The sequence below is a fragment of the Phyllostomus hastatus genome, unplaced genomic scaffold (genome assembly GCF_019186645.2).
Source record: "Phyllostomus hastatus isolate PE091 unplaced genomic scaffold, TTU_PhHast_1.1 phas_scaffold_46, whole genome shotgun sequence".
NCBI lineage: Eukaryota > Metazoa > Chordata > Mammalia > Chiroptera > Phyllostomidae > Phyllostomus > Phyllostomus hastatus.
In genome coordinates, this window is record NW_025334032.1 from 34,531,359 (window position 1) to 34,557,049 (window position 25,691).

Sequence of the window (25,691 nt, forward strand, 5' to 3'; positions counted from 1 at the left end):
AGCTCAATGCCTTTGTACTTGTGATCATTCCAAGGTAGTATTGGATAAATGCATACATGAAAAAAGGAAAAAGAGTGACTTTTCTCCTGATTATCCCACTTCTCTAGTTTAAACAAGGGCCCGTGGTTCCCTCCTTGGCCAGGGCTCTGTGGGTACCTGTTCAGAATGTGCACAGGATGCTGACCCGCACGCGGTGAAGTGGGCGCTTGCGGTGGGACTCGGAAGGCCCGAGTCCTGCGCTCCCATTCTGCCAGAGCCAGCTCTCTGCAAATTATGTAGCTTTCCGGGGCTTCCTTAGTTTTAACCTACAACACGAGGACTTGCCCTAAATGACCTCTCGTGGTCCTGTAAGTGTGGACATTTTATGATTCCGTGACCTTGAAGGTCACCTTGGAGCTCGTGCAGAGCGATGGGCATGCTGACCCTGCAGTCTCCTTCTCATCCCGCTGGGGGGACCCAGCACTAGGCCACCAACCAGGTGGACAGCTGGGCCTCCTGGGGCCCAGAGGCACGCCAAGGACAGGGCAGTGGGAGTCTCCCCCGCGTGCAGGCAGTAAGGGGAGCCCTGGCTGTGCCCAAGGGGAAATGGCAACCAAACGGACTTCAGATAGGTCCGTTTTTACCCTCACCACTGGCCAGCGAGTGTCCTCGATGTTGGTGATAGAAACTCCTCCCCCCAGACACTCTGTTGTCTAAGTTCTAAACCCTCGCGACAGCTTCTGTTGAGTCTTAGTGACTGATAGCAGTTTCGAATGAGCAGGGGTGTAGTGTGTGTTTCTCGCCAAACCTTGTATTCTGCGTGGGCATTGTTGGCCCCCGGCACACAAAGACGCCACTGCCCGCGCTGGTTTGGGCCAAAGTTCCCACGGGACAAAGTCTCCTGACGGAGTGGCGGTGCCCACGATGTCGCCACTTGGTGGAGACGACCTTTTCCTGCGTTTACACAGTGGGTCCAGACTGCACGCTGATAGCCCCGAGGTTGCGGGGACAGGAGACAGACCCTGCTGAGTGGCTTCAGTTCTGCCATTCTGCGCGACCCCCTAGAGATCGTGGGACAGAGTGTGAATTGCAAGGAAAGTATCCTCATTTCCTAAGGGCGAATGTCAGTTCCAGTGTGAAATATATCTGAATAAAACCTTTGAACCTGAAATACATTCACTTTCAGTAATTTCTTGTTCCAAAACTAAAGAATGAACCAAGAAAGCTGTGAGTATTACGGAAAATAATTTAGGTCCATGAGGAGAGGGCTATTGAGAAGGGGTGCAGGATCGGTGTTAAATACGCTGGGGTGTCATTGTTCTCTCCCTGCATCTGTCCTAGTCACTGGCCAGCACCCTCCCAAGAGCAAGAGTCCGAAGGAGCCGGGAGAAAACAGAATCAAGCCCGCCAGCAAAAAGGTGAAGCCCAAAATTCCTAAAATAAAGGACAGGGACTCCGCCGATTCACCGCCGAAGACGCAGTCTATCATGGTACAGATGATGGAGAAAGGTCGCTTCCAGAAAGCGGCTGCTACCCTGAGTCTGATGGCCGGCCAGGCTCTGGAGCTGCGGTGTAAGGGGAGTAAGATCGGATGGAGCTACCCCGCGTACCTGGACACCTTCAAGGACTCCCGCCTCAGGTGAGCACGTGTTTATTTGCATATTTACTTACTTACTTGCACTGAGTCGGGGTTTGGCTCCATTCCGTAACTAGATACTATGCTGTTTCTGACACGTGCTGTTTCACTCTAACACCTTGTGAAAATGGAAGCTCAGTGAACAAAAGTCATAGGTTTTACTTCTTTGACCAGTTAGAAAAAATTACAAATCTTATCAATGTTGGTTAAAACAGTGAAATTACATAGGAAGCCCTGTGACACATAATTGAAACTGTGGTACAGAGAGATGGGTATTTTAAAATTCATATTGTAAATAATAACGGACCCCATTCTTTATGTTATTTTTTAAGTAATCCTAATGAAAACTGAAATGACCTCACGGGAGATTCCTGTGAGCAACTTGACCTGAGACCAACTTAAACTCTTTTTGAAACTCCTCAACTGCTTCACATTAGTTTTACATCTCCTCGGTCTGTGATTTTTATATTCAGAGGCATCAGTGGGTAAGAAGGCTGAACATTTCTCACGTTTGAATGAGCACCTTCAGGAGGCGGGTTTCTTGCGCAGGAGAAGTGAGGATTTGGGAACCTGCGAAAAGCAAGGACGCAGAGCGTGCTTCAGCGGGTCCTGGGCGGGGCCTGCGGGGGTGGGGGTGCGAGTCCCCTGCGTCTTCGGCAGAGCCTCCTAACTTTCCTGGGCCTCAGTGTTTTCGTGTAGAGAATGAAGGGGCTCAGACTACAGGATTTCCAAGATCCTTCCCACCCATTTCTTCATATGATTTAGACTAGGGAAATGCAGGATACTATCTGTTTGGGATGACTGGAATGCGAGAAGAAAGAGTAGGGATAGTGGGCATCTCAAATTCTGCATATTCAAAACAGAGTCACACGTCTGCACAAGCTCCACCTCCGACCCTCACCTTCCTCTGGGACACCACCATCCACTCAGGTGCTCAGCCAGAAACCCAGGGAACACCCTTGCCTTGCCCCTCTCCCCTAATTCCCACATCCGGTCAACCGCCAAGTTTGGCCAGTTCAGCCTTCTAAGAGCCACCAGCCAGTCCTCTTTCCAGCTCTGCCGTCACTGCTCCAGTCCTAGCTGGGACCGACCCTCCTCACCAAGACTGCCATAACCACGGCCAGCCCAGGTGTGTCCCCCTCCAACCTCCTCACTGCAGCTAAGGTGCTGTTCTAAAAATGTTCTTCTGATCATGTCATTCCCCAGCTTCACAGTTGGTGGGTTCTGTGGGGCATAAAGTCCAACAGCCCCACGTGACTGCTGAGACCCTCCCCAATCTCTGCAGTCTCTCTGGAGTCACCGCTCACCTCTACATCTGCGTCTCTGCTCTCACTGGCTGGGCTCCTGTGACGCCGTCAAGTGCTTCAAGCTCTTGGAGCTGGAACCCTTGCCTGGGCCCTCCCTGCCTGGGTGGTTCAGCTGGTTGGAGTACCAAAAGGTACACCAAGAGGTTATGGGTTCAATCCCTAGTCAGGGTGATTTCTGGAGGCAACTGATCAATGTGTCTCTCTCACATTGATGTTTCTCTCTCTCCCTCTCTCTCTCTCTCTCTCTCTCTCTCTCTCGCTCTCTCTCTCTGCCCCCCATCCCCCACCTCTCTCTCTAAAAAATCAATAAACATATCCTTAGGTGAGGATTAAGAATAAAACAAAACCTGCCTGGACCCGCACTCATGGCCCCTCTTCCCCTGGCTAAGTCACTTCAGCCCCAGGGTCACTTTCTCCGGAGCCTGTATCAGCCCCACCCCCACCCCAGGGCCTGTATCCCAGAGCCCCTGGTGCATTCCCGTGTGAGAACACCTGCATTTCTTTAAAAATATGTTTTTCACTGGGACTTAAGTAAGAGCTTGGCATTTAGCTTTATCCATTGAATGACGAAATAACAATCTTTTCCCCTTTCTTTCTCAAACGTGCACATCTTGGGGAATAAATAAAGTATAAGTAATATCTCTCTACCTGACCTCTGGTGTTAAGACCTCTTTCACATTTTATCCTGAAGACACTCTTCTGGTTTCAGGGTGTATTACAGCGTAGGGGTTTTCTTAAAGGACAGCAGGCTGGAGGAAGAATGAGGGTGAGGAAGTGAAATGGTTTTTCCCACTTTCATCTCCACACGTGAAGCATACACGTGCAGGGTGCACGGTGTGTGTGTGCGTGTAGCCCCTGCTTGGAACAAATCTGGAATTATCTATTACCAGAAACCTTTTCATTTACCAAAGTCAGATGTACACATTTTTTAAAAACCAGAGTGGAGCTGTTTTAAGTTTAGTCTTTGACTTAAACAAAGCATCCTAAACCTAGATGATTTGGCCCTTAAAGATTTTAATCTTTTCTAGGAGTATTTCCAAAGTCATGTTAGCCAAAATATGTTTGAAAACATCTTAAGGACTCAAAGTCAAGTGAACATGAATCTGAATTGAAAAGAAATAGCCAGTAGCTGAAAAAGTCAGTTTTGACCTAACATTAAGTAGTATTCATTCAAAGCACAGTTAGGGCTTTATAAGAAAGTAAAGACAGGTGTGGACCCCCAAGGACTTTTAAAAAAAATGTGAAAAATGTGAAAAACATCTAGTCATAACTCTATATCAAACAACAACAAAAAAATCACGATTTATTGAGCCAGAGATTCAACAAATCGACTCTTGACATCTTTCCCGGAACGTGGTACTTTGGGGGAGAAGAGAAGTATTCATTCCGTGTTTTCTTTTCCCGTGGAATGAGTTCTTTCCATCGTCCTGACAGCTTTGGGTTGGATGCTTCCCAGGTGCACTTCCAACAAAACCTGGTCATTTTAAGCAATCTTGGCAGCTTTCTGGAACTAAGCTCCCGTGCTACCGTATTTGTCCAAATCTAATTCTCTGACCGGAAGAGGGAGCATGCTATGGAACAGAGAGGTCAGGCTGACACACAGCGAGATTTGAATCCTGCCCTTACCACTACCCAACAAAGTGATCTTTGATCCAGTAATTTCGCTGGAACCAAATTTCCTCATCTGGAATATGGAGGTGATATTACCTGTGGTAAGGGCTGCCTGACCCATGGTAAAGGTTCAATAAATTATAGTTAGTTATTACAAAGTAACATATATTTCTCAAGCACAGTAATCCAAATCTTGGGGACATTTGATTCTGACCAGGACTCACATAAATCAGGGAACCGTGCACAGCTATGTGGCATCTAATATAGAGGATCCAAGAAAGTTTGTACACTTCTGTCCCACTTTCATTTAATTGATCAATTCTTTGTAATCTGGGGCCTGTGTCCATCTTTTCCCCCAGGAAAGCGTAAGCCCCACAAGGCCATTTACAACATCTGTGTGATCCAGCGTCAGATGCTTGGCCCCTAGAACAGTGCCTGACACCTCCCAGAACTCAGGAAATATCTCCTTGGCTTCTCCAGGGGTTTAGGGACCAGCTCAGAAGTCAGCTCCTAGTCACGCGTGCCTTCATTCACTGAACATTTAAAGGTAATTCTACTCAGTGCCGGAAGGAGGGTAACAACAACCTGTGAATGTATTTGAGATCCCTCTCTACCCATCCCGACCCCTTCCGTCTGCACCTCTTCCCCTGTCTTCATCTTAGACAGAGGGGTCTGTCATTTCTACTGAGCTCTTGAACACATCTTAAGTAAGTTATTTTGCCCTCTGATTTCCTTCATTCCTATTTGGAAATTTCCAGCCCCAAATGAACCCGTTTACCTCCTTTCTCCTGTCGCACAGGGACGCTGAGCCCTGCTAAGGAATCCCTGTGGCTGGCCGGGTGGGTGCCGTGAGTTTGCGGCCGCCTCACTTGCGCCTGGCAAAGCCAAATACATTTCTTTCGAGAGCTCACTTTCCGCCTCTTCTCAAATCTCTGATCCCCATCTCTCTTACGTTCAGCTGGTGAAATTACCACCTCACTGACTGAGAAACCTGAACCATAGAATTGTCTTAACTTCCTCTTGTCACATCTCTTTCTTCCCTGCTCTCACAGTTACAGTGGCGACAGTGTCTCCTCTTGACCGAGGACAATGCTTCACCTCTGCCCTGGATCTTGTGCTTACAGCCCTTCCCAGGGGGAGCCCTAAGGTTTCAGTTATCACCTCGCCGTTCTGGCTCGTCACCCTTCTCAGTGGGACCCTTTCCATAAACCTTCTCCATACGAGGAGATCCCCCCGTGTCCCCTCCAGCCACCTCCCTCTCTCCTTCACCTTCACAGCCAGCCCACAGGAGGAGTCTGTCTCTACATTCATTGTCTTCCCTTTCCTCTCCTCATCACTCCTCAACTACTGCCCCCTGCTCCACATGTGTTCTTATCCTCAAGGTCAAGGTCAGTAAAGCCAGGCAGAGTTCAGGTTTCAATTCCCTGATAGCTGTTCTAGCAGGTCCATCCACAGAAGGGAACGCTCTCCTCTTGCTTGCACAACGCCATCATCTTCTGGTTTTCTTTCAGCCTCCCCGGCCCCTCCTCACAGTGTCCTTCACCAGCCTCCCAGCATCCTCTGCTGTCCCAGATAGGCAACGTGGGTTCTGTGCCCTCTTCTCTTCCCTCCGCCTGCTGCCGAATGCTCATTTATCTATGTCAGAGTAAATGTTTCTTCTAAGCTCTAGATCCAACTCTCCAACTGCTTGCCCAACCGCCCAGATCTTTCGGGAGTCTTTCTTTAAAAGTAGCCTGAGCTCATGGTCCTTCTGCAGCCCTGCTCATCCTCTCGAGTCTTTTAGTTTATGAATGGGCCTAATTCCATCCAGTTGCCCTTGACCAGGGGCCTGGGAATCACTTTGGACGCTTCCCTTTTACTCCCAATCAACAACCATGCCCTAAAGTTGCCACTATGTAATTATTTCTTGAGTCTCTCCACTTCTTTCCAGCAACAGCCCTAGTCTCTCACTCACAGCAACAATCGCATCACTGGCTGCTCTGCACCCAAGCTTGAACCTGACCTCAGTCCTCCATGCAGCAGTCAGATCTGTCAAAAAAGCACATCTGGTCCCGCCCTTTCCCTGCCTGGAGCCCCTCAGCTGAGCAATTCCGTTGCTCTTAGAATAAGGTTGAAGCTCCTGACCTGGCCCGTGAGGCTGTGCGTCGTCTGGCCCCGCCTTTGCCTGCGGCCCTATTTCATCTCACTCTCTCCTGTCTGCACCTCAGGCCCCATTTGGATTTTTCCTGATCCCCAGGTGTGTCACACTCCTTCCTGCCTGGGGCCTTTGCGCACGCGGCTAATGAACACACAGGAATAAGCGCTCTGCATCCTTCACACCAGGGTCCGTCTCATCCTTAGGGAGAGTTCCTGGCTCCCAGTCCCCGTTTCCCCTGGCCCCAGTCACACGCCCTCCCTGCGCACCGGTCACCCATGGTGCCATTCCCATCGCCTTGGTCGTGGATGTGTGTGTCCTGAGGTAGGCTGCGAGCTCGGCAGGGATGATGCCGGCTTCCTCACCAGTGCTTCCCCTGCCCCCAGCGCAGCTCCTGCTATGACTCTGCAGCACTCCGGTGAGACAGTGGTGCCCGGGCACTGGGCCTAAAATGGGTCTAACGTCGAGTCCCGGGAGCAAGCTCAGTGAACTTCAGAGATGAAAGGGACCTTAGTGGTGATTACGCTTAAACCCCTCCTTTTAACGAACGAGGAAGCTGAAAATCAAAGAGGACAGGTGTCTGGTCCAGAGAGACAAACTGGTGAGTGGCCACCTGAGTCTTCAGCTCCAGCCTCCTGGTCCCCAACGTGGAGCGGAGGCCCTGCTCGGTGCCCTGGGTGTGGCTAGAGGAGCACGGGTAGAGGGAAGGGCCCACTTGGCTTCATGCACCTGGGGGCAGCCTCAGAGAAGATAGATCTGCCGCCTACTTTTTATCCCCTTGGGCACTAGACTAATGAACCTGATTTCTGCAATTAAGATTCAAGACAGAAATAAAATTATTTTCCAGACGGGTGCACTGAGAGAGGTTGAAATTTCACATGGCTTTCAGATGGTTGGGGCATTCGCTGTTAAAATATTGCCTCGGGCTATTTAGGAAGGGGAGCTCTGAACAAAGGCCGTCAAGGAGCCCCCATGCTAGAAGGGGGGCTCTGACCACTCTGACCACCCCCAGGATGGAGCCAAGGAGATGGTTCTCCTGAGTCTCCCCTTCTGTGATGCTCTCTTCTTTCTCCTTGGTGAGCCTGTGTCACCAGAAGTCCACTAGAGGGCAGGCTTCAGCCGTGCTGCTACTGTCTTCCTTTCACCCGTGAAAAGCATTTCCAATGAGGACCAACTGGGTGAAATAATTGCACACTTGTACTTAGGGTCCTTTCATCCTTTTAGGCCACACAGTGGTCACAATTTAGAGCTATATTTCAAGCAGCATAGAATTCAGCTTCCCAGCAGACACGTTTCAAAAGGCGTGGGCATCTGTGAGTTCCTGTGCCCGCACAAGCTGAGTCCTGCTGGGGCTTCCAGAGCCCCGGGCGCTTTCAGCGGCTTAGGAGGCTTCTCAGTGGCAAACAGTAACTACTTCCAGATGCTGGAAACTGGTTGGGATTTTAACTCCAGACTCAGTACATCCCGATCACGTAGATCTCCATTCCCTTTTGAGGTCAGAGAAGAGTGAGGGTATTTGTCTGAGACAGTTGTTGGCATTTATTGTATACAAGTTCCTATTTGTTTACTGTTTGTGGACTCCTCTGCCTCATTCCCTGTATGTTCTCCCGCTTTGCTTCCACTTCCCAGCCTCCCTGAATTTATTTTGTTCCTCTTTTCCAACAAGTTTTTATTGTGTGTGTGTGTGTGTGTATGTGTTTAGCATCTATGATGTGCATGGTCCTGTGCTAGGCAGATGCTGGCAATACAATAGTGAGCAAGGCAGACCCAATCTCAACAGCCATTGAGCTTTTAGTCTCGTGGACAGACAGACTGTTAACTGAGCCATATTGACACATAGCCATGTGAGTGCCCTGCTCGCAGAAGGTCGGAGTCAGGGAGGAGAAAACTCGAGCTAATATCTAAAGGCTGAACATTAATCAGATAAGGAAGGGGATGGGACAAGAATATAAGAAATTTCCAGAAGAAGGAACAGCATGAGGAACTGCCCAGAGCTGAGAAAAAGTACAGCATCTGGGTCACTGAGGGTGCGTGAGGGAGACGGGGCGGCTCCAGTTTGGGGGGGAAGAAGGAGGTGACCAGGTAGAGAGGATGCTGGCAGTAAGCAGGAGTCAGACCCCGGGGGCCCTGTCTACCACGACGAGGGAGTGAGAGTGAATCTAAGGGCAGTTAGGAGTCACTGACTTGAAGCCTTCATCCGCAGACACACACGGACAGCACAGAGAGGTACGCCCCACAGTGCGAGGGTTACTCCCTCCCTCCGCCTGCAGGAGAAAGACATGCCTCTCCCAGTCTCAGGTGTGCCCGACCTCTCTCCACGTGCCCCAGCCCTGTTCCCCGCAAGCTGCAGTCTACAGACATGTTCTTGGGCCTAAGTTTCTTTGCAAGAATTTTTTTTTAAATTGTGTTCTTATCTTATTAATATAAAAAACATTAATATAAGAAATTTCTGGATTATCTGATCAACCTCTGCTGGGTGATCAGGACAATCCATTTCGACCTTCTCTGGAAGCGTTTTGTTCCTTCAGTATTATAACCCACTTCCAGACTCCACAGCGGGAAGGAAACTCTCGGCACAACGCCGAGCCAGGTAATGCAATAAGAAGAAACGTAGTAAGTGGCCCGGACGACGCCTTAACTATAAATCACTGAGGAGTGAGAGCAGGAGACGCTGGAGATCTAAGCGAGGCTGTGCCAACATCACAGACGTAAAAGCCAGCTGGGCCGATGTGGCAGTACAGAAACCCCACTCCACACCTGGGGATTTGGGGTGCAGGCACTGCCTTTCAGGGTGTCGCTGTGGTGACTGAGAGAGTTGGTAGCATTTTTCAGTGGAGCCCTGATTTCCGTGGCGTGGCTGGACAGGCCTGCAGCCAGCTCTGAGAACAATGCACAGCGTCTGGAGAGCAGGGAGGGCAGCTGGGTTTTCACTGGGTCGCAGTTGGCAACAGCTCGCTGCCCCCGCAGAGGACATGAAGAGCAGGTGGGCCGAGGAAGCAGACGGTGGGCTCCAAGCCAGTCCAATCCTGTGGTCCAGCATGGGGAGGAGAGTGGTCTGGGGGTCGTTCCCCTACGCCAAGGTTGCGGGGTCCATCCCTGCTCAGGGCTTGAACCAACCAGTGAATGCACCACTAAGTGGAATAACAACACCCCTCTGGTCTCAAGAAAGCAGTCTATTTCTTTACAATTCCGGTGTTTGTTCAGGAGATTTACCATCCAAGTAATATCAGGGTGTGTGGGCACCTTGAGAGTGTTGGCAAGACGGGAGGTTCGGTGAGTTCAGGGTGCCAGGTGCAAAAGGGCCCAGCCCAGGGCCGCTGCATTCAGTGTTAAAACTTGGCCATAGCGCCCTCACGGGCTGTGTGCCAGCCCATTAGTAACACACCGCTTGTTCCCCAACAAGGGTGGTGGCGGCTTGCTCCATTGTCTTCTGTCACCCGTCTCCCCAGGCCTATTCTCCCCGGGGTGCGGCTGTGGGCTGCAGCTACCCAGAGCTGCGGGGGTGGGGCCGCGGGGGAGCAGGCTGGAGACAGGGCTGGATTTTGTGTGTCCCGCAGAGAAGTGCTCATGGGTTTATTCCATGCAGTAAGATGAGAATCGCCAGAAATTAGTTGTTAGCACAAATAACCCTCATACAGCAGAATCGTAGGGTTGCCAATTTGGAAAGGTGACCTCGTAAAAATTACGTTCACAACAATGATTTACTTATTTCTGTGAGTTTCTCTGCATCCCCTACGCTGTGTCTTACCATCACCCGGGAACTGGCGGTGCGACCTTGGGTGAGTCACCGGGTCCCTGTGACATGGGGGGTCCAACCAGACGGCCTCTACAGTACCTTCTAGTTCCAAAACGATTACTGGTGCTCGTACTCCATTCACTTAGATGAGGTGCGGGCCAAGGAGCAAGAGCCTTTGGACACGTTATACAAGTCAGCTTGGCTCGCTGAACTCTGCTGCGTTCTGCTCGCAGTCGCCAGTAACTGCTGTCTGCCTGGAACTGGGCCGTGCAGGATGGGTGGGTAACACAGGCCTGTTAACACATGGCTCCTTCTCAGGAGGGGGTCATTTTACTAGGGAAGTGTCATGAGGAGCTGAAAAGGTCACCCCGCACAAAGCAGCAGAGAGAGAGAGAGGGATGGATCTCCAAGATCTGTGGTAAAGACGTGAAGTGCAGGGTGGGAGAAGCTTAGATCTGTGTGTCCTGGGACAACCACAATGGCGCCTTGAAGTGCTTGTTCCATGCCACTTCTAGGACCTTGTTCCGTTATTAACTAATTTAATTCTCATCACAACCCTAGAAGGTAGGGGCTGTTACTATCTCCATGCCTCAGGTGAGGAAACTAGCACAGGAAGATCCGTTTGTTAATAACGGTCACAGAGCCAGTAAGGAGTGGAGACAGGATTCAAATCATGGAAATCGGACTCCTGAGTGCAGGCTCTTTTACAAATGCCGGGGAGCAGGAAAGCTCTCCCTACAGACAGACCTCTGAGGAGCAACCAGGTATATACAGGCCAGAGAGAGACAGACGAGAGCCTTTTAGAGGGAAAGAGATGGCGGCAGGGCCGGGGTGGGAATGAGCCAGTGCAGCTGGGGTCGGGGAAGACTCTAGTTGGGCGACAGGAAGGGTCTACGATGGGTGGAGGAGCTGGGGAGCAGGGCGCCTCGAATTCTGGGCGAAGATGGGCGCCCTCCATTCTGTGCGCCCAGGAGCCGCTCACTTGTGAAGCTGGAGGCAATAACAAGGCGGTGTTTGGAAACCTCTATGGGATGCTTTTGCAGAGCACTCCAAAGAGATGGGGGAGATGTTTTTTTCTAGAAGGATCAACTTGTCGGTCTTTGCCGATAGAGTGTAAGGATTGGAAGAGAAACGGAGCATCAGTGTTGCTGTTAATATTCCACCCAGGCAGAAGGTGCAGCTGTGACTGCAGTAAAAGAGACGGGGAAACCCAGGGTGGGGACCAGGTGAGCGGGGAGGCTGCCGCAGGAGGCTCCGGGAGGGGGTGTAGCCTGGCAAGCGCGGGTGCACTGGGACCAGGGCGGGTGTGAGAGCAACGTCAAGCTGCACTTTGGATTATCTTTTACGCTCCAGCTGGCCTCTTTTTTTTTTTTTTTTATCAGAGCAAAATAATATAATGTAAAATAATAAAATAATGGCTTTTTTAGGTCTCCAAAGGAATGCCTGCTGGCCCTGCCTTTGCAACCCACATTCTAAAAAGGCAACACCACATAAAACTCACCTTCAGATTTTTTAAGTGCCAATGAGCCACTCACCATCACATGTTTACAGAGCATCTGTTCTGCAGATGCAGGTGGTTTCACTTGTTCTGTGCGTACCGTTTTTATTTTCTTCCTACAAAGTAATACCTGCTCATTTAATTTAGAACGTTAGAAGCTAGAGATAAGTAAACAGAAGGCAGAGGTCACTGAATATATCAACTCACACTGTCAACATTGCAGTGTAGAATCTTCTGGTTTTGTTTTTATATGTAAAAAAATTGCATCGAAATGAACCAACTCCTTAATGATGACTTTTCCCCTAATGTATCATGAGTACCACTCTATGTTGTAACTGTAATACCACCTTACGTTTAACTGAATTTTTATTGTTGGAATCTTACATCACCCTCCCTCCCCGGCCCCCCCCCACCCCACCTTTTTAAACGCTCATAGCCCTTGCTGCAGTGAGCATCTAGACAGCAATGATTTATTCCTACAAGCGAAATGCTGGGCCACAGGCACGCTCGTCTGCAGGCCTTTATTCTAGGAAGCCTAATGGGACTTTCTGCTTGGTTAATCTCTGGTTTGTCAGTCCTGGTTTGACCTGTGGTGTCAAAGAGATAACCACGTCTCAGTTTCTCAGACTCTGAGAAACCTCTGAAGGAGAAAGAGTCACTTTTCCTTTAGGAAGAAGCCACATGCGCTGGCTGGAGAGGTGACCAGAAAGGGTGACGTCAGCAGGGTGGACGAGGTGGAGTGAGGATAGCAGGGGACACGTCCAGCAGCGTGGTCAGTCTGTGGTCAGTATCAAGGACAGGGGCTGGAGAAAGGAAAGGGCTGTTGGCAGGTCTGAAGGGCTACCCCCTACGAGAGAGAGATAAAAGTGCCCATTATGACTTTTTAAATAGCACAGGAGAATCTGATGTACGTCACTGTAGGGGAAAAGACCTGTGTCACATTTCACACACGTGGACATAACTGGCTGTTGGCACAGAAGAGTTACAGTTCTCTTGTAAGGGCTTTGAGCATGGCCTTGGATGGTCCTCAAACACACAGAGAGAAGGAGGTAGTTCAGCTTCATTTCTGACATTGAAACTGTATTCGCTTTGAAGTTCCTCAGTTTGCATATTTGTTTCTCATACATATTTCTTTTCATCTCCTTTTTTAAAAAGCATACACTGTGGGGCTTTGATATGTCTTACCCAGCTGTCTGTCTCCCAGGGCTGTGTCTGTTGACATGGCTCCGTTCCCAGCAGATCATGGAGCTATTGTTTTTGACACGTTCTTAAAAGGAGGCTTAGTGTAAACACAGACCCTGTACAAACGCTTGCAACGCCAAGGAGCAGATACGCATGCATCTTTATCTCCCTTGATGCTGGCACAGTTCCTCGCATGTTGTACAAGCTAAATAATTTATAAATGCGAAATGAATGTTGGATAGGGAGCATATTTGATGACATCTTTTTACCTTACTCCTTATCTCTGTTTTATGCCAATAGGGCCATCCGTCTCCAAGGCAGAAGGTCCAGGATGATATAGTTGAGTGACCCTGAGGAGTTATTTGCAGAGATCTTCAACTTCTCCTGTGGCTCCAAAACTGGGGGGAAGTCCCCTAACCTCAGTCTGCTCACCTGGAATATGGGGATAATGACAGTGCCTGCCTCACAGAGCAGTTGTGAGAAGGAAACCAGTCAAAATATGTAACGGGCTTAAAACAGGGCTTACCATATAGGCAGCACTACTTAAGTTCTAGTTATTATCAGCAGTTTCATTTGTCATCATTATCTCGTGAGACTGAGAAAAAGGAATGCATACGTGCGTACGCTCGGTTTTATAGTAAGTGCTGACTGAATAACTGGTTGTTTTCTTGCCCTGTTCCCTTCCATTCCTTACTGGGTGGTTTATTGTCCTTTACTTACTTATTTGGGTTTATTACCCACTTCAGTAGAAAATGAGGTATCATGGAGAATACTGAGCTAGTACATTCAGATCTTCCATGTAATTGTTTGGTGTGTGTGACCTTATTTAATGGGACTTGCAGGCTGGGTAGGGGCACCATCTCTCAGTCAAAATCCCTTCAGTCCAGCCCTGGCTGGTGTGGCTCAGTGGAATGAGCACCAGCCTGGAAACCCAGAGGTTGCCGGTTTGATTCCCAGTCAGGGCACGTGCCTGGGTCGTGGGCCAGGTCCCTGGTCGGGAGCATGTGAGAGGTAACCAATCTGTGTTTCCCTTGTACATCAATGTTTCTCTCCCTCTCCTTCTCCCCTCATTCTCCTCTCTCTAAAAATAAATAAATAAAATGTTTTTAAAAATTCCTTCAGTCTATTTCACTTCATAGGAAGGAAACCCATGCCCTTCTCATTTATATTTATAACCTGAGTCTATGTGACGCTCCCAGCCGGGTGACCTGGGACAAGGCACTTCTCCAAGTTTCAGTGCCCCCTCATTAAAAGGGGGAAAAGCACCTCCATCCTCATGTCGTTTCAAGAACTAAAGATGAACCTTGTGATAATAATATCTAAAATATATTGAGTGCTTCCTCTGTGCCACACACAGTTCTAAGTCTTGAGCTTATCTGAAGAACTTAGTGTAATGCCCAGCGTTCTGTGGGCATTGCCCAGTTTTGCTGTGGCTGCTGCAAGTTGAAGAGGGAGATGTACCCTCTTTGGAATTCCCATGGCACTTGGATAGGGGAACTTGAGAGCAGGGAGCTCTTTAGGCGTCATGGGGTCCCTCCCTCTGTTCCAGAACCTCCCGCTTAATTTGCACTTTAAGGATTTATGGAACCAATGACTAATTATCTCGTCACCCAGGGCTCACCTCCTGCCCTTGACTTGTAGAAGGACAGGAGCTTGGACCCCACCCTTGTCACCTAGTCACTGTCCCAGGTGTGAGGTGTGTAGTGGCCCTCACTTTGGGAGCTGTCAGCTGCCACCTCTGTGCCATCCCATGAGATCAGCGCTGGTCAGGACAGAGTGTGCTGGGCTGCACGCAGGAAGCTGCAAGTCTCCACCAACGGGGATGGACCCCGTGTTTGTAGAGGCCACGAGAGCCCATAGGAAGAGCTACACACGCACACATGCACACAGTCCTGAATTTTGAACAAACGCTCTTTGAAACCTGGATTTACCCACCACTGAACTCACTGTGGGCCAGGTCTCAAGTGCTAGCTTAGAAGGAAAAGGCCTTAGGTGAGCTGATGTGCCAGGATATTCAGAGCTACATCCAATTAATGTAAACTCTGCTTTTCTTAATTACACTTTTTTGGGGTGCTTTGTTGCAGCACAAATTTTTGCTCCACTAAAACTTCACACCCTCCACTTCTTCCATCCCTGGGGATTTGTTAAGTGGTTATAAGAGAAGGGAAGGTCTCTCCGGGTGAAGCATCTTTGTACCGCACTCTGCAGGGCTCTGTGAGTTCATGTCTCCATTTCATGCTGTAGATTCTTCCCTCGGCAACCTTGGGGCATAGTTCAACCGCTTGGGTAGCCTGCTGCCTGGACTGTGTGAGGCCATTAGTAGAAATAGACGTTCAAATCCAGGCATTTAGAATGTAATCCTGCTAAATAATTTGTTTCCTGTTTTATAGTGTTTGCCTATGAGAGGGGGTGGAAAAATCCAGAAATGTTTTCCAGTGTATTTCCTTCCTTCCACCCCCAATCCTGCTAAAGATACAGCATGCAGATCCCATGGGGTGGTGGGGCTGTTCTCGAGTGCTAAATTCTTATGTGCCCAATGCCCTTCCTGGTGGAATGGCCTCATGTACTTTTCATCACTACAGTGCTAGCCAATACTGGGCCCGGAGGAAGTGCCAAATAAATGTGTGGATTACTTGCTGATTTTGTACCCTGGTACTGAACTCTGCAGGGGATGTGGCCAAGATGTTATGGTCTACCTGGGAAGACCTCCACTTCCTTTTTCTCTCCACCTTTGCACATTTTATCTGCTGAAATCCAGCTCCATCCTTACCACTGAGCGTGTTCTTTTGGTGGTTGCCAAAGACTTTCATTCCGCCCAATGAAGTGTATGTGAGTGCGTGTATGTGGTCACCAATCTCTCATAAAGGCATCTGACCTTTTGAACATCAACTTCTTGAGTATTTGTCCTTGATAATTCCTTTTCTCAGTTTCTTTACTTTCCTGATTTGTCCTTGATAATTCCTTTTCCTAGTTCCTTTACTTTCCTGATTTGTTTTCTCTTCCCTCTCTCTACCTCTTCTTTTTCTTCTGGCCCCTAGTTTGGCTCCAGGTTTTTTCCTCCGTCTTCTCATGTTTGTTGCTTTATCTTGTTGACTTCCTCCCTCCCTTCAGCCTCCACTCTTACCTCGACATAAATGACATCCCACACAAAAATCTGGTGCTGTTTTCATCTCCTCTGTGCCGGGCTTGGGTTTCCAGCTGCCCACAGGACATCCCCACTTACACGGCCCACGTTTGATCACAAATCCAATACCTCCAGGAGTGAATTTATTATTTTGCCTACCCCACTCTCCTTTCTCTTCCCAACGGTTCCATTTCAGGCAGTTAAAACCCCATTCTTTTCAACAGAAACACGAACCAAGTGGTCATTATGGATATCCCCCTCTCTTCCACCTCTCACATGACATCTGTCATCAATTTCCCCCAAGAAAACATTCCTTAAATTTATTTCCATGCCACTGCCAACAGCCAGCCCAGCCCCAGCCCTTGCCCAGAATCCCAGTAACAGCCTCTCAGCCTCCCCAACCCCTGTTCTCTTCACTGGTGTTCCAGCTTAGGTGGGCCGATCAGTCCCCATTCCAAAGCTGAGGGTGGTTCCGGCTGCCTGCTGAGTAACACATGCACCCTTCTTGCTGTTCTCACCCATCTGCCTGTGACTCCTAACCCTTCCCTCTGTCTTCTCCATAATTAATGGACCGAATCTCCAAATCCTTATTGAGTGTCTTCTACCCACCATGCGTGGGGCTATGGCCAGAAGAGAGCAGACCAGGCCCCTCCCAGCCCTCACGGGGCTGGAGTTTCCTGAGCAAGTGAGCTCATTGCTTCTCAGCCCCCCTTGCTGTCTGTCCATCCCTTTCTACCACCACCGTTAAAAGTCCAGCTTGTCTCCCCTCCTCCTCAAAGCTGCCCTCAGCCTCTTCAGCCCACAGTGGTGAACCTCTGTGCAGGGTTCCTGTTCTTGTTGCAAGCACCCTTTAGCTATTCTCCGATTTTTTCATGTGTGTTAGTTTTAATTCCTGCCTGGATTGTCATATCCTTGAGGTCCACCGGTTTTTATTTGCAGTGCTAACTATTCCCAATGTTGTGTGCGTGTTGTCATTATTGAAGTTGTATTCATACTAGTCACTAATCAGCAGTAATGTGTAATGAAGATATAATTAGGATAATACAACGAAGTAGGCACGTCTAGGAGTGCTTTATATGCATTTTCTTATCTAATGAGTATCCAGTGCATACTTAATTGACTTAAGCAATTGACTCAATATTCAGCAGCTGGGTCTCAGGGCAGTCTCTCTGTTGAGACTCAGTTTGCTCCTCAGCAGCACTGGGAACAGGATATCTGCTCTCCAAGGTCCCAACCCTTGGTTCCATTCAATTTCAGTCCACTCATTTCTTGGGAATCTTCCTGTGTACTCTGCCCAGGTCTGTGGCTTGGAGAACATAGAGCAAATAGGGCACAATCACTGCCCTCAGAGTTTTCACCATCCGTCGTAATGACAGGCAGCCAGGGGCGCCTGTGGGGCAGAGAACAGGAAGCCAATTTCATCCCCGGGAGAAAGCAGGGAGGTTCACTCCTGACAGTTGATTCTAATTAGAAGGTTCCCGAAGGAGGAGAGGTTTCCCCTCCGTTGAAAGGAGGCAGCCGGCTGAGTGGGAGCACAGAGGCGCCTCTTGGCAGAGCCGGCGGGCAGAGCAGCCCTTCAGCAGCAAACCAGAACAGGCTGTGTTTCAGTCCGACCGACGAGACATGTTGCTGCGTGCTAGACTTAACGCGGTGACTGTGCTGATGGTGCTGCTCCACAGGACGGGGGAATCTCGACCACATCCGATAAGTGTGTGGGTCTCCAAGGGGTGGAACTTTGGGACATTTGAGATGCATCCTCCGATGAAAACCATTCATTCTGGCATCTGCACACGCTGAGGCTCGGAGGAGCATCTGTCCCCGAATGAGACGTCTGGCTGGATTCCTGACACAACTCATTACAGTGACAATCAGCGAATGCCAGTGTCTCATGGCAAGAAATACTTATTTATGTCTCTCCTCATTTCAAAATGGAGCCGAGGGGGTTTGCAAATGTAGTCACAGGCGACAAGATAAAAATACGAGAGGCACAGCTCGAGAAGATAGAAGCAGAAATAACAGGGTGAGTCAAAAGAGAAGCGTGAGTGCCCAAAGAAGGCTCTGAATACTTTTACCTGGGGTGAACCTCGCACTGGAGCTCAGCATCTCGGCAACAAATGGATGGTTTTCCCAAAGGAAAGTGGCGGCGTTTTTTCACTTACTTTTTCATAATACACTTCTTACTTTAGAACGATTCCAACTCACAGAATTCTCGTGCAGAGACAGTCCAGAGAACTCCTGCATGCCCTATGTCCAGCTCTCCACTACTGCATTAGACGGGGCGCCTATGACCCTACCCATGAACCAGTTTCCGTACAATATCATTGGGTAAAGTTCCTAGTTCGCTCAGATTTTTCTTTTTACCTAATGTCCCTTTTCTTTTAAAATTGTTTTTCAAGCTTTCCATGATGCTTGACATACAATATTATATTAGTTTTAGGTGTACAACAGAGTGATTAAACGTTTGTATAACTTAGGAAGTGGCCTCCCGATACGTCCCATCTGACACCATACATAGTTACTCAGCATTACAGATTACATGTCCTGGGCTGTTCGTCACATCCCTGTTTCTGTAACTGGCGATCACTCCTTGATCCCCTCACCTTTGGCACCCACCCTCCAACCCCCCTCCCATCCAGCAACCAGCAATTTGTTCTCTGTATCCATCAGTTTATTTCTGTTTTGTTTTTGTTTATTTGGTTTTTTAGATTCTGCATATAAGTGAAATCATATGGTGTTTGTCTTTCTCTGTCTTATTTACTTCACTTATGCAATACCCTCTAGGTCCATCCATGGTGTCACAAATGGAAAAAAATCTCATTCTTTTTTATAGCCAAGTAATAGTCCATTGTGTATATGCACCGCTTCTTCTTTACCCATTTATTTATCAACGGACACTCGGTTTGCTTCCACATCTTGGCTATTGTACATAATGCTGCCCTGAGCGCAGGGATGCATGTAGCATTTCAGATCAGTGTTTTGGAGTTCTTTGGATACAATACCCAGAAGAGGTCTCGTCATGGCTTCTCCTTTATGTCCTTAGTCACAGGACTTCTGCTCAGCTAGCCTTCAGGTGGTTCTCAACGACAGTGGTTCCGTAATTTAGTTGTAATTTTGATGTGGTCATGGGCCGAGGTGGGCACAGAGTTTACCTACTCCTCCATCTTGACTGCAGGTCTAAAGGAACAGTTTTATTTTCATTTTGTAAGTGTAATTCTTTACTTTTGCTTTTACTTTATATTATTAAGTGTATTGGAGTAATAGGAATACCATTACACAACTTCCAGGTGAACAAGATCACAATTCGATGCCCGTGCACCCCACGTGTGCTCACCACATCCAGTCTCCTTCTCTTCTGCTACCCACAGTGGACTCCCTTGCCTCCCCCACCCCATTTCCTCTAACCACCACCACCCAGTCGTCTATGTCCATGCGTTCGGTTTGGCTTATTTTGTCAGTTCTTATTCTCCTTTCTGTTGTACGTTCCACAGGGAGTAGAATCACAGGGTCTTTGTTCTTTTCCGACCAACTTATTTCACGTAGCCTATAATCTTGAGAGAATTATGCAAAATTTTTATTTTTAATACAATGATGTTGCATCTTGAAGATTCCAAGCGTGTATTCGGAGCCTTATCCTTATGGATGGAAGAGACTTTGCGCCCTGGGTAATGCTGGGTTATTTCATTTACCTTGACTGCTGTTGCCACGAGCTCATTGAAAACAAAAGCGGAAAGCAGAACACCTGCCTGAGGCTTTTGGGGAGAGTGTCTGTGGCTGCGTCACACACCATGTGCCAGTGATCTACTCAAGGAAACCCCACTTTTGAGGTTGAAGAGAATTTCCTCTCTTTAGAAAACCTAATTGCCATTTTTTAATCTCCTTTTAGGCAAAGCTTCTCTCTCAGCCTCTCCCTCCACACACACCTACTCCCCAAACACACTTTTATTAGTCTGTGGCCTCTGAGAGTGGGGTATTCCTCCAGAGTAATACCCCCTGGGGCATTTGTAATGGAGAATAGGGGGGCAGGGAGTGATGATGGTCATGAGGCCCCAGCCCAGGTGCGTGACCCGGCTTTGCGTCTGTTGACAGCGTGAGGCAGAACGAGCGCTACAGCCAGCTGACCCTGCTCAACTCCACCGCGGCCGACACCGGCGAGTTCAGCTGCTGGGGGCAGCTCTGCACCGGCTACATCTGCAGCAAGGACGAGACCAAGACTGGCTCCACCTACATCTTTTTTACAGGTAACAGGTTGGCTGCATTAGTGGAACTCTTCCCACTTCTGCCCTTGCCCATGGTAAATGTTCCCACTGTGTGTGGACTATCAACTAATGACCCTCAGAGCACCTGCTCTTTGCCAGGCTCTGGGCTCAGTGCGTTCCATCAATTAGTCTCTCAACAACCCTTCAGGGTATGACTGTCATTTGTATATATTTTTCCCAATGGAAAAGTTGAGCTTTAGAGAAATGAAATACGTCCTTAGGGTCATTGTGCAAGTAATGACTGTATCAGGATTTGAACCCAGAACAGTCTGACTCCAGAGTTCGTGCCTACATTTGTCCAATATGATAGCCATTAAATTTAAAGGGACACTAATTAAAATTAAACAAAATTTAAAACTCAGTTTCTCAGTGGCACATAGCATGTTTCAAGGGCTCCACTGCCCCCCGTGGCTAGTGGCTGTCCTGGTGGAACCATCCACAGAGCGTCTCCACCGCCGCAGGAAGCTCTCCTGGACAGCACTGCTGTGGGTGGGCTTTCCATCCTATGCCCCTAGAACCAACAAGGATCCCCTCTCTGGAACCTCGGTAGTCACAAGATGCCTGGATGAAGTCTCCCTGTGTTTGTTCTTATGAGTATTGACAGCTGAACTTGTGGGGGCAGGATTCCCTGTCCCTGAGCCTCAGTGCGGTGTCTGAAAGGGAGCAGGTCGAAGGGAGCTCTCCTCTGACCCTGCAGCATTTGGTGTGTTTTTGGCAGTAGAGATGCACTCGGAGAAGCAGGCCTTGTAGAGGAGCTGGCCAGCCTGTTTCCTCTGCAGCTCTCTAACTCAGGTCTGGGGGATGACGTTCTCCAACAAGGCTCAGGGGTCAGCTTTCAGGAATCTGACAAATGCTACCTGCTGGCGCTGCTGCGGTCTAAGGCATTTCAGATGAAGTCAGAATGCCTTCCTAGTGTCAGGGCGGGGCTTTGAGGAGATTTGTCTACTTCCCGAATCCACCTACCTGTCAGACCTTAGTGATTTGGGCGGTGGCTCAAATGATCTTCTGCCCTTGCCATTAACCAAATCTCAGATGTAATCCCTTCCTGTCCCGATAGCTCCTCTCTGGAGAGCAGATGCCTGGGCAGAGCACGCTACAGTCCTGGAGGCCCACGGATCTCATTTCATTTCCACAACGTGCACCCCCCTCCCCTGGAAACTAAGGAGAAACTGCCTTGTTATCTCTGTTTTAGAAATAATGGTGCTGATGCTGAGACCCAGGGGGCAAGGGGGGCCTATTGGATGCTTCATGACTTATGGTGGCGGAATAAAGAGTTAAGCCCTGTTTACCTGACCCAGGATTCAGTGTTCTTACTGCCCTAATCCATTTCAAAACAAGGTGATTCCTTGGTGGGCAGACAGACAGGCACTGGCTGGGGTTGTCGGGAGGACGGGTAACCATTGTTCACAGGCAATCCCCCCGATCCTCATAGAGGAATGTGCCACACGGAGGGCCTGTGGGCCTTGCTGTCACACCACACCGGGAAGCGACGGGGACCACGGCAACTAATCCAGACCCACGAGAACCTGTGATTTTAGATGAGGACTGAGACCATGTTTCAGATTACAGAATGAAGCATTTCTGCCACAGTTAGCACTCTTGCGTCTTCCCAAAACACTGGTTTTTGAATTGAGAGTTTGGACAGTCAGAAGACCTCCATTGATCAGAATGTCCGATCAGGGTTATGGGCTCTCTCTGGTTGTGAGAGGCAGGGGTTCCTCCTCGACTTGTGGACGCCTCTTTGTGAATCAGAGGAACGTACTCCCCTTCAGTCAGAATTTATTTCAACGCTCCAGAAACCCGGATCAACAAGGGATGTGACCTAATGTGTTGTATCGTTTTCTCATTCCTCAACACAAAGCTCAGTGTCCAGTTGGATTTTCCGTGCGAGGTCCAGCAGTTGGTCTCTTCCGGCCTGGGTGGGTTTGCAAAGCCTGGATGGGCTGTTCGGAGAGCTGAGCTTTCTGCGGCTGGCTCTGGCTTCCTCAGGACATATGCTTCCCCGCCGCCCACACAGGGACGCGTCTGGCATTCGTTATGTGTGTGTGTTTCCTGGGGTTTGGCTGCCAACACCGGGAAGCTGCTTTGTGGCTGTTGTTAATTTGTGTGATTTTTGTCTTAATTTGCACAACTGCTACACATCATATTTATTCGTGTCCAGGAGGCACTCAAAGGTGTTTCTTTCCCTCTCTAATTTTTTTATTGAAGTGTAACAAAGAAAAAACACAAATGAAAACTATACAGCTTAATAATTGTCCTCAAGTCACATCTAACTCCCACCAGATCAAGGAGAACACTACTGGCCATCGGCCCTCCTCACCGCAGCGGGCCTGGGCTCCAGCTGTCTTATGTGGTAAAACCACATTAGTGAGCACTTTTATGAAGTTGTTTGTCATTTGGATTTCAGTTTATAGCCTATTGTCTCTATTTTTGTTTTTGGAAATCTAAATTTCCATGTGTTTAGTTTTCTCAAAGTAATGTTTATGAGCTACTCAAGTAGATACAAACATATTTGCAGGGGGCGTATGTCATCTATAATTTTTCAAATGAACTTTAACATACTTTTCGGTAGATGGGATGTACTGATGATGGAACGTACTGATTATACATGAATTCTCCCCCTTCACCCTCCCCAGTTTGTTAAAGCAACTGGTATGGTCTCTTCTCTCAAAGCACACAAAGAAGTAAGACCACATTTTTGTGTTCGGCAATTCTGATTGTTATCCTGCTAGCCTTGCTTGTTGGTTCAGTTTCCTCTAGTAGAAACTGAGGAAACTTTCCTTTAGCAGAAACAAAAGTTGCTGCTAAACATTACGATCATAAAATTACTTAAATGCTTTTGCCAAAAACATACGTCTAATAAATACGGTCTACTCTGAATTCTTCTCTTCAGAAATGGGAGAGGAGACATCCCAGGCCGTATGCACTTACTCTTTGTGAACACAGGACTATTAGGTGCAACAGTGACAAAGGTCCCGCGTGTCTGAGTCTGAAAGTCATGTATTCGTGAAGTGGCATGAACCACCCAGCCCGATACAAAGCCTCGCAGAAGACAGGGCCTCACTGGGCCGTGTGGTGCTCTTTCTGGGCCTCAGTCAGAGCCGGGGGAAAGGCCTCCATGCTGGTTAACCCGTACCCACGGCCAAAGCACGCTTGGCTCATGAAGACATTTGATAACATGTCCAGAACTTCTGTCCCCAATCTAAAACATCCCATGACTGTGGCACAGAGAGGCACAGGAAAGGAGAAAGCCAAGAGTAATCAGTTGTTTCAGGAATGCTGCAGCAAAAAACATGGAAAACAATTGAACAAATGTTGGGGTATAATTAAGTTAGAAGATTTTTCTTAATTACTATAATATTCTCTCATAGTACAGAAAACAAAAGATTTAATGCACCATGCCAAAAACCAACCAAAAACAAACAAATTAAAAAAAAAACAATTCCGAGTCCTTTGTACTAAGGAAAGGATGGGCGAGCCAGCTCTCGTTTCTGTAAGATAAAAAGACTGTTTTCCAGCATTTACAGAGCACACAGAGGAATTTCAGAGGAAACAGGTGGAGGGTAAGAAACAGGCTGGAGGTCTGCAGCCCAGGGGCAGCCAAGCGGAGCCCAGCACCGGCAAGGAGCAGGTTCCTCACCTGTCTCTCCTCGATCCCCTTTCCACGGTCCCCTGGGCTGGACCTCTCCGAGGAGCTCTGCTGTGCTGAGATGCACCCCCAGACGGCAGTTACTGAGCACAGGTTGTGGGGTTACTTTCTCCAGAGAAAGGGCAGCAGATGGTTTAAAACTGCTCGTAACCTAAGGCAGGCAGTCTCTTCCCCTGCTTCCTCAAGGGGGGTCATCCACGGGCCTGATTTGGACTTGAACTGAGACCTATTTTAAAGGGGATGGGAAGTAACATCCTTCTTCTAAAAGAGGAAAATTATTTTTAAAATAGCTTTTTCTGTTCATAAGGACTCAATATGCTGAGTATATTGCCAGTCCCCTCTCATCTTTGTGCCATCCATGAAGTGCTCCTTAGTGTATTTCTCCAGAGTAAATAAACCTGTATCTTTTCCTTTGCAGAGAAAGGAGAACTCTTTGTGCCTTCTCCCAGTTACTTTGATGTTGTCTACCTGTATCCGGACAGACAGGCCGTGGTTCCTTGTCGAGTGACTGTCCTGTCAGCCAAGGTCACTCTCCACAGGGAGTTTCCAGCCAAGGAAATCCCCGCCAATGGAACAGACATTGTCTATGACATGAAGCGAGGCTTTGTGTATCTGCAACCTCATTCTGACCACCAGGGAGTTGTCTACTGCAAGGCTGAGGCTGGGGGCAAGTCTCAAATCTCCGTCAAGTATCAACTCCTTTATGCAGAAGGTAAGCGTGTTTCCTACCTGTGCCTAGATTTTAGTTGCTTCCAGCTGGTAAGTGGCAGGTACGGATGTTCCCAAGTACAGATGGAAATTAGGAGGCACAGAATGCTGTTCCTAATGGCTCCTTTTTCTGCACCACCATTTCTAGAATGTTCTACGCCCTTATCTGTGACTCTGACCCAACACTCCCTGACATCCTTATCTCCAAATTCACCCATCATTCACTCTGGTACCGACTGTAGGACTGATCAGCAGTTCTCCAAAATCCCCAGCCTCTTCTTAGAATACTCTCTCAGATGAGAACACGCTCTTAGTTTTACCCCAAATCTGTCATCTCAGGGCGCGCACCCTTCTGTTTACCTCCACCCCTGCAGTTGCCCTCTCTACATTCTCCTTGCTTCCTCCCCAAGAACCTCCTCTCAGTGTTTTAGTTCCCTTCCTAGGAACCCCTGGCAGACCTTTCAGCTTCCTCCCCTAATTACAGGGGAAATGGCTGTACTCAGGAAGTTCTGGGTTATGACCCCATTCGGGACCAGCAAGTGAGGGAAAGAGAGGAGGCTTCCAAGGATGCAAGAGCGGTGGGTTGGAGGAGGCTGACTGGGAAAGGCAGAAATGTTACACCTCCGTCCAAAGAACAGAATGTGTTTCTAGCTTTGTCTCCAGCGTCACACTCATGGATTTCATTTCCCTTTCCCTGTCTCCTGCTTAATTCCAGTTCCCAGTGGCCCTCCATCCACCACCATTTTGGCGTCCTCAAACAAGGTCCAAAGTGGGGATGACATCAGTATCCTCTGCACCGTCCTCGGGGAGCCCGATGTCGAGGTGGAATTCAGGTGGATCTACCCAGGGCAGAAGGTAAGCACCTCACCCC

At 48.7% G+C, this 25,691-nt stretch overlaps 1 protein-coding gene across 1 annotated transcript in view; it reads left to right on the plus strand.

Moving 5' to 3' along the window:
* The window catches only part of PDGFRL (platelet derived growth factor receptor like), a 36,674-nt gene that overhangs the window by 8,634 nt on the left and 2,349 nt on the right, over positions 1-25,691 (plus strand). Inside the window, exons 2-5 of the mRNA XM_045821873.1 lie at positions 1,321-1,618; positions 20,294-20,445; positions 24,531-24,824; positions 25,536-25,675. Of these exons, the coding sequence (XP_045677829.1) occupies positions 1,321-1,618; positions 20,294-20,445; positions 24,531-24,824; positions 25,536-25,675 (884 nt within the window). The remainder of the gene's footprint in view (positions 1-1,320; positions 1,619-20,293; positions 20,446-24,530; positions 24,825-25,535; positions 25,676-25,691) is intronic.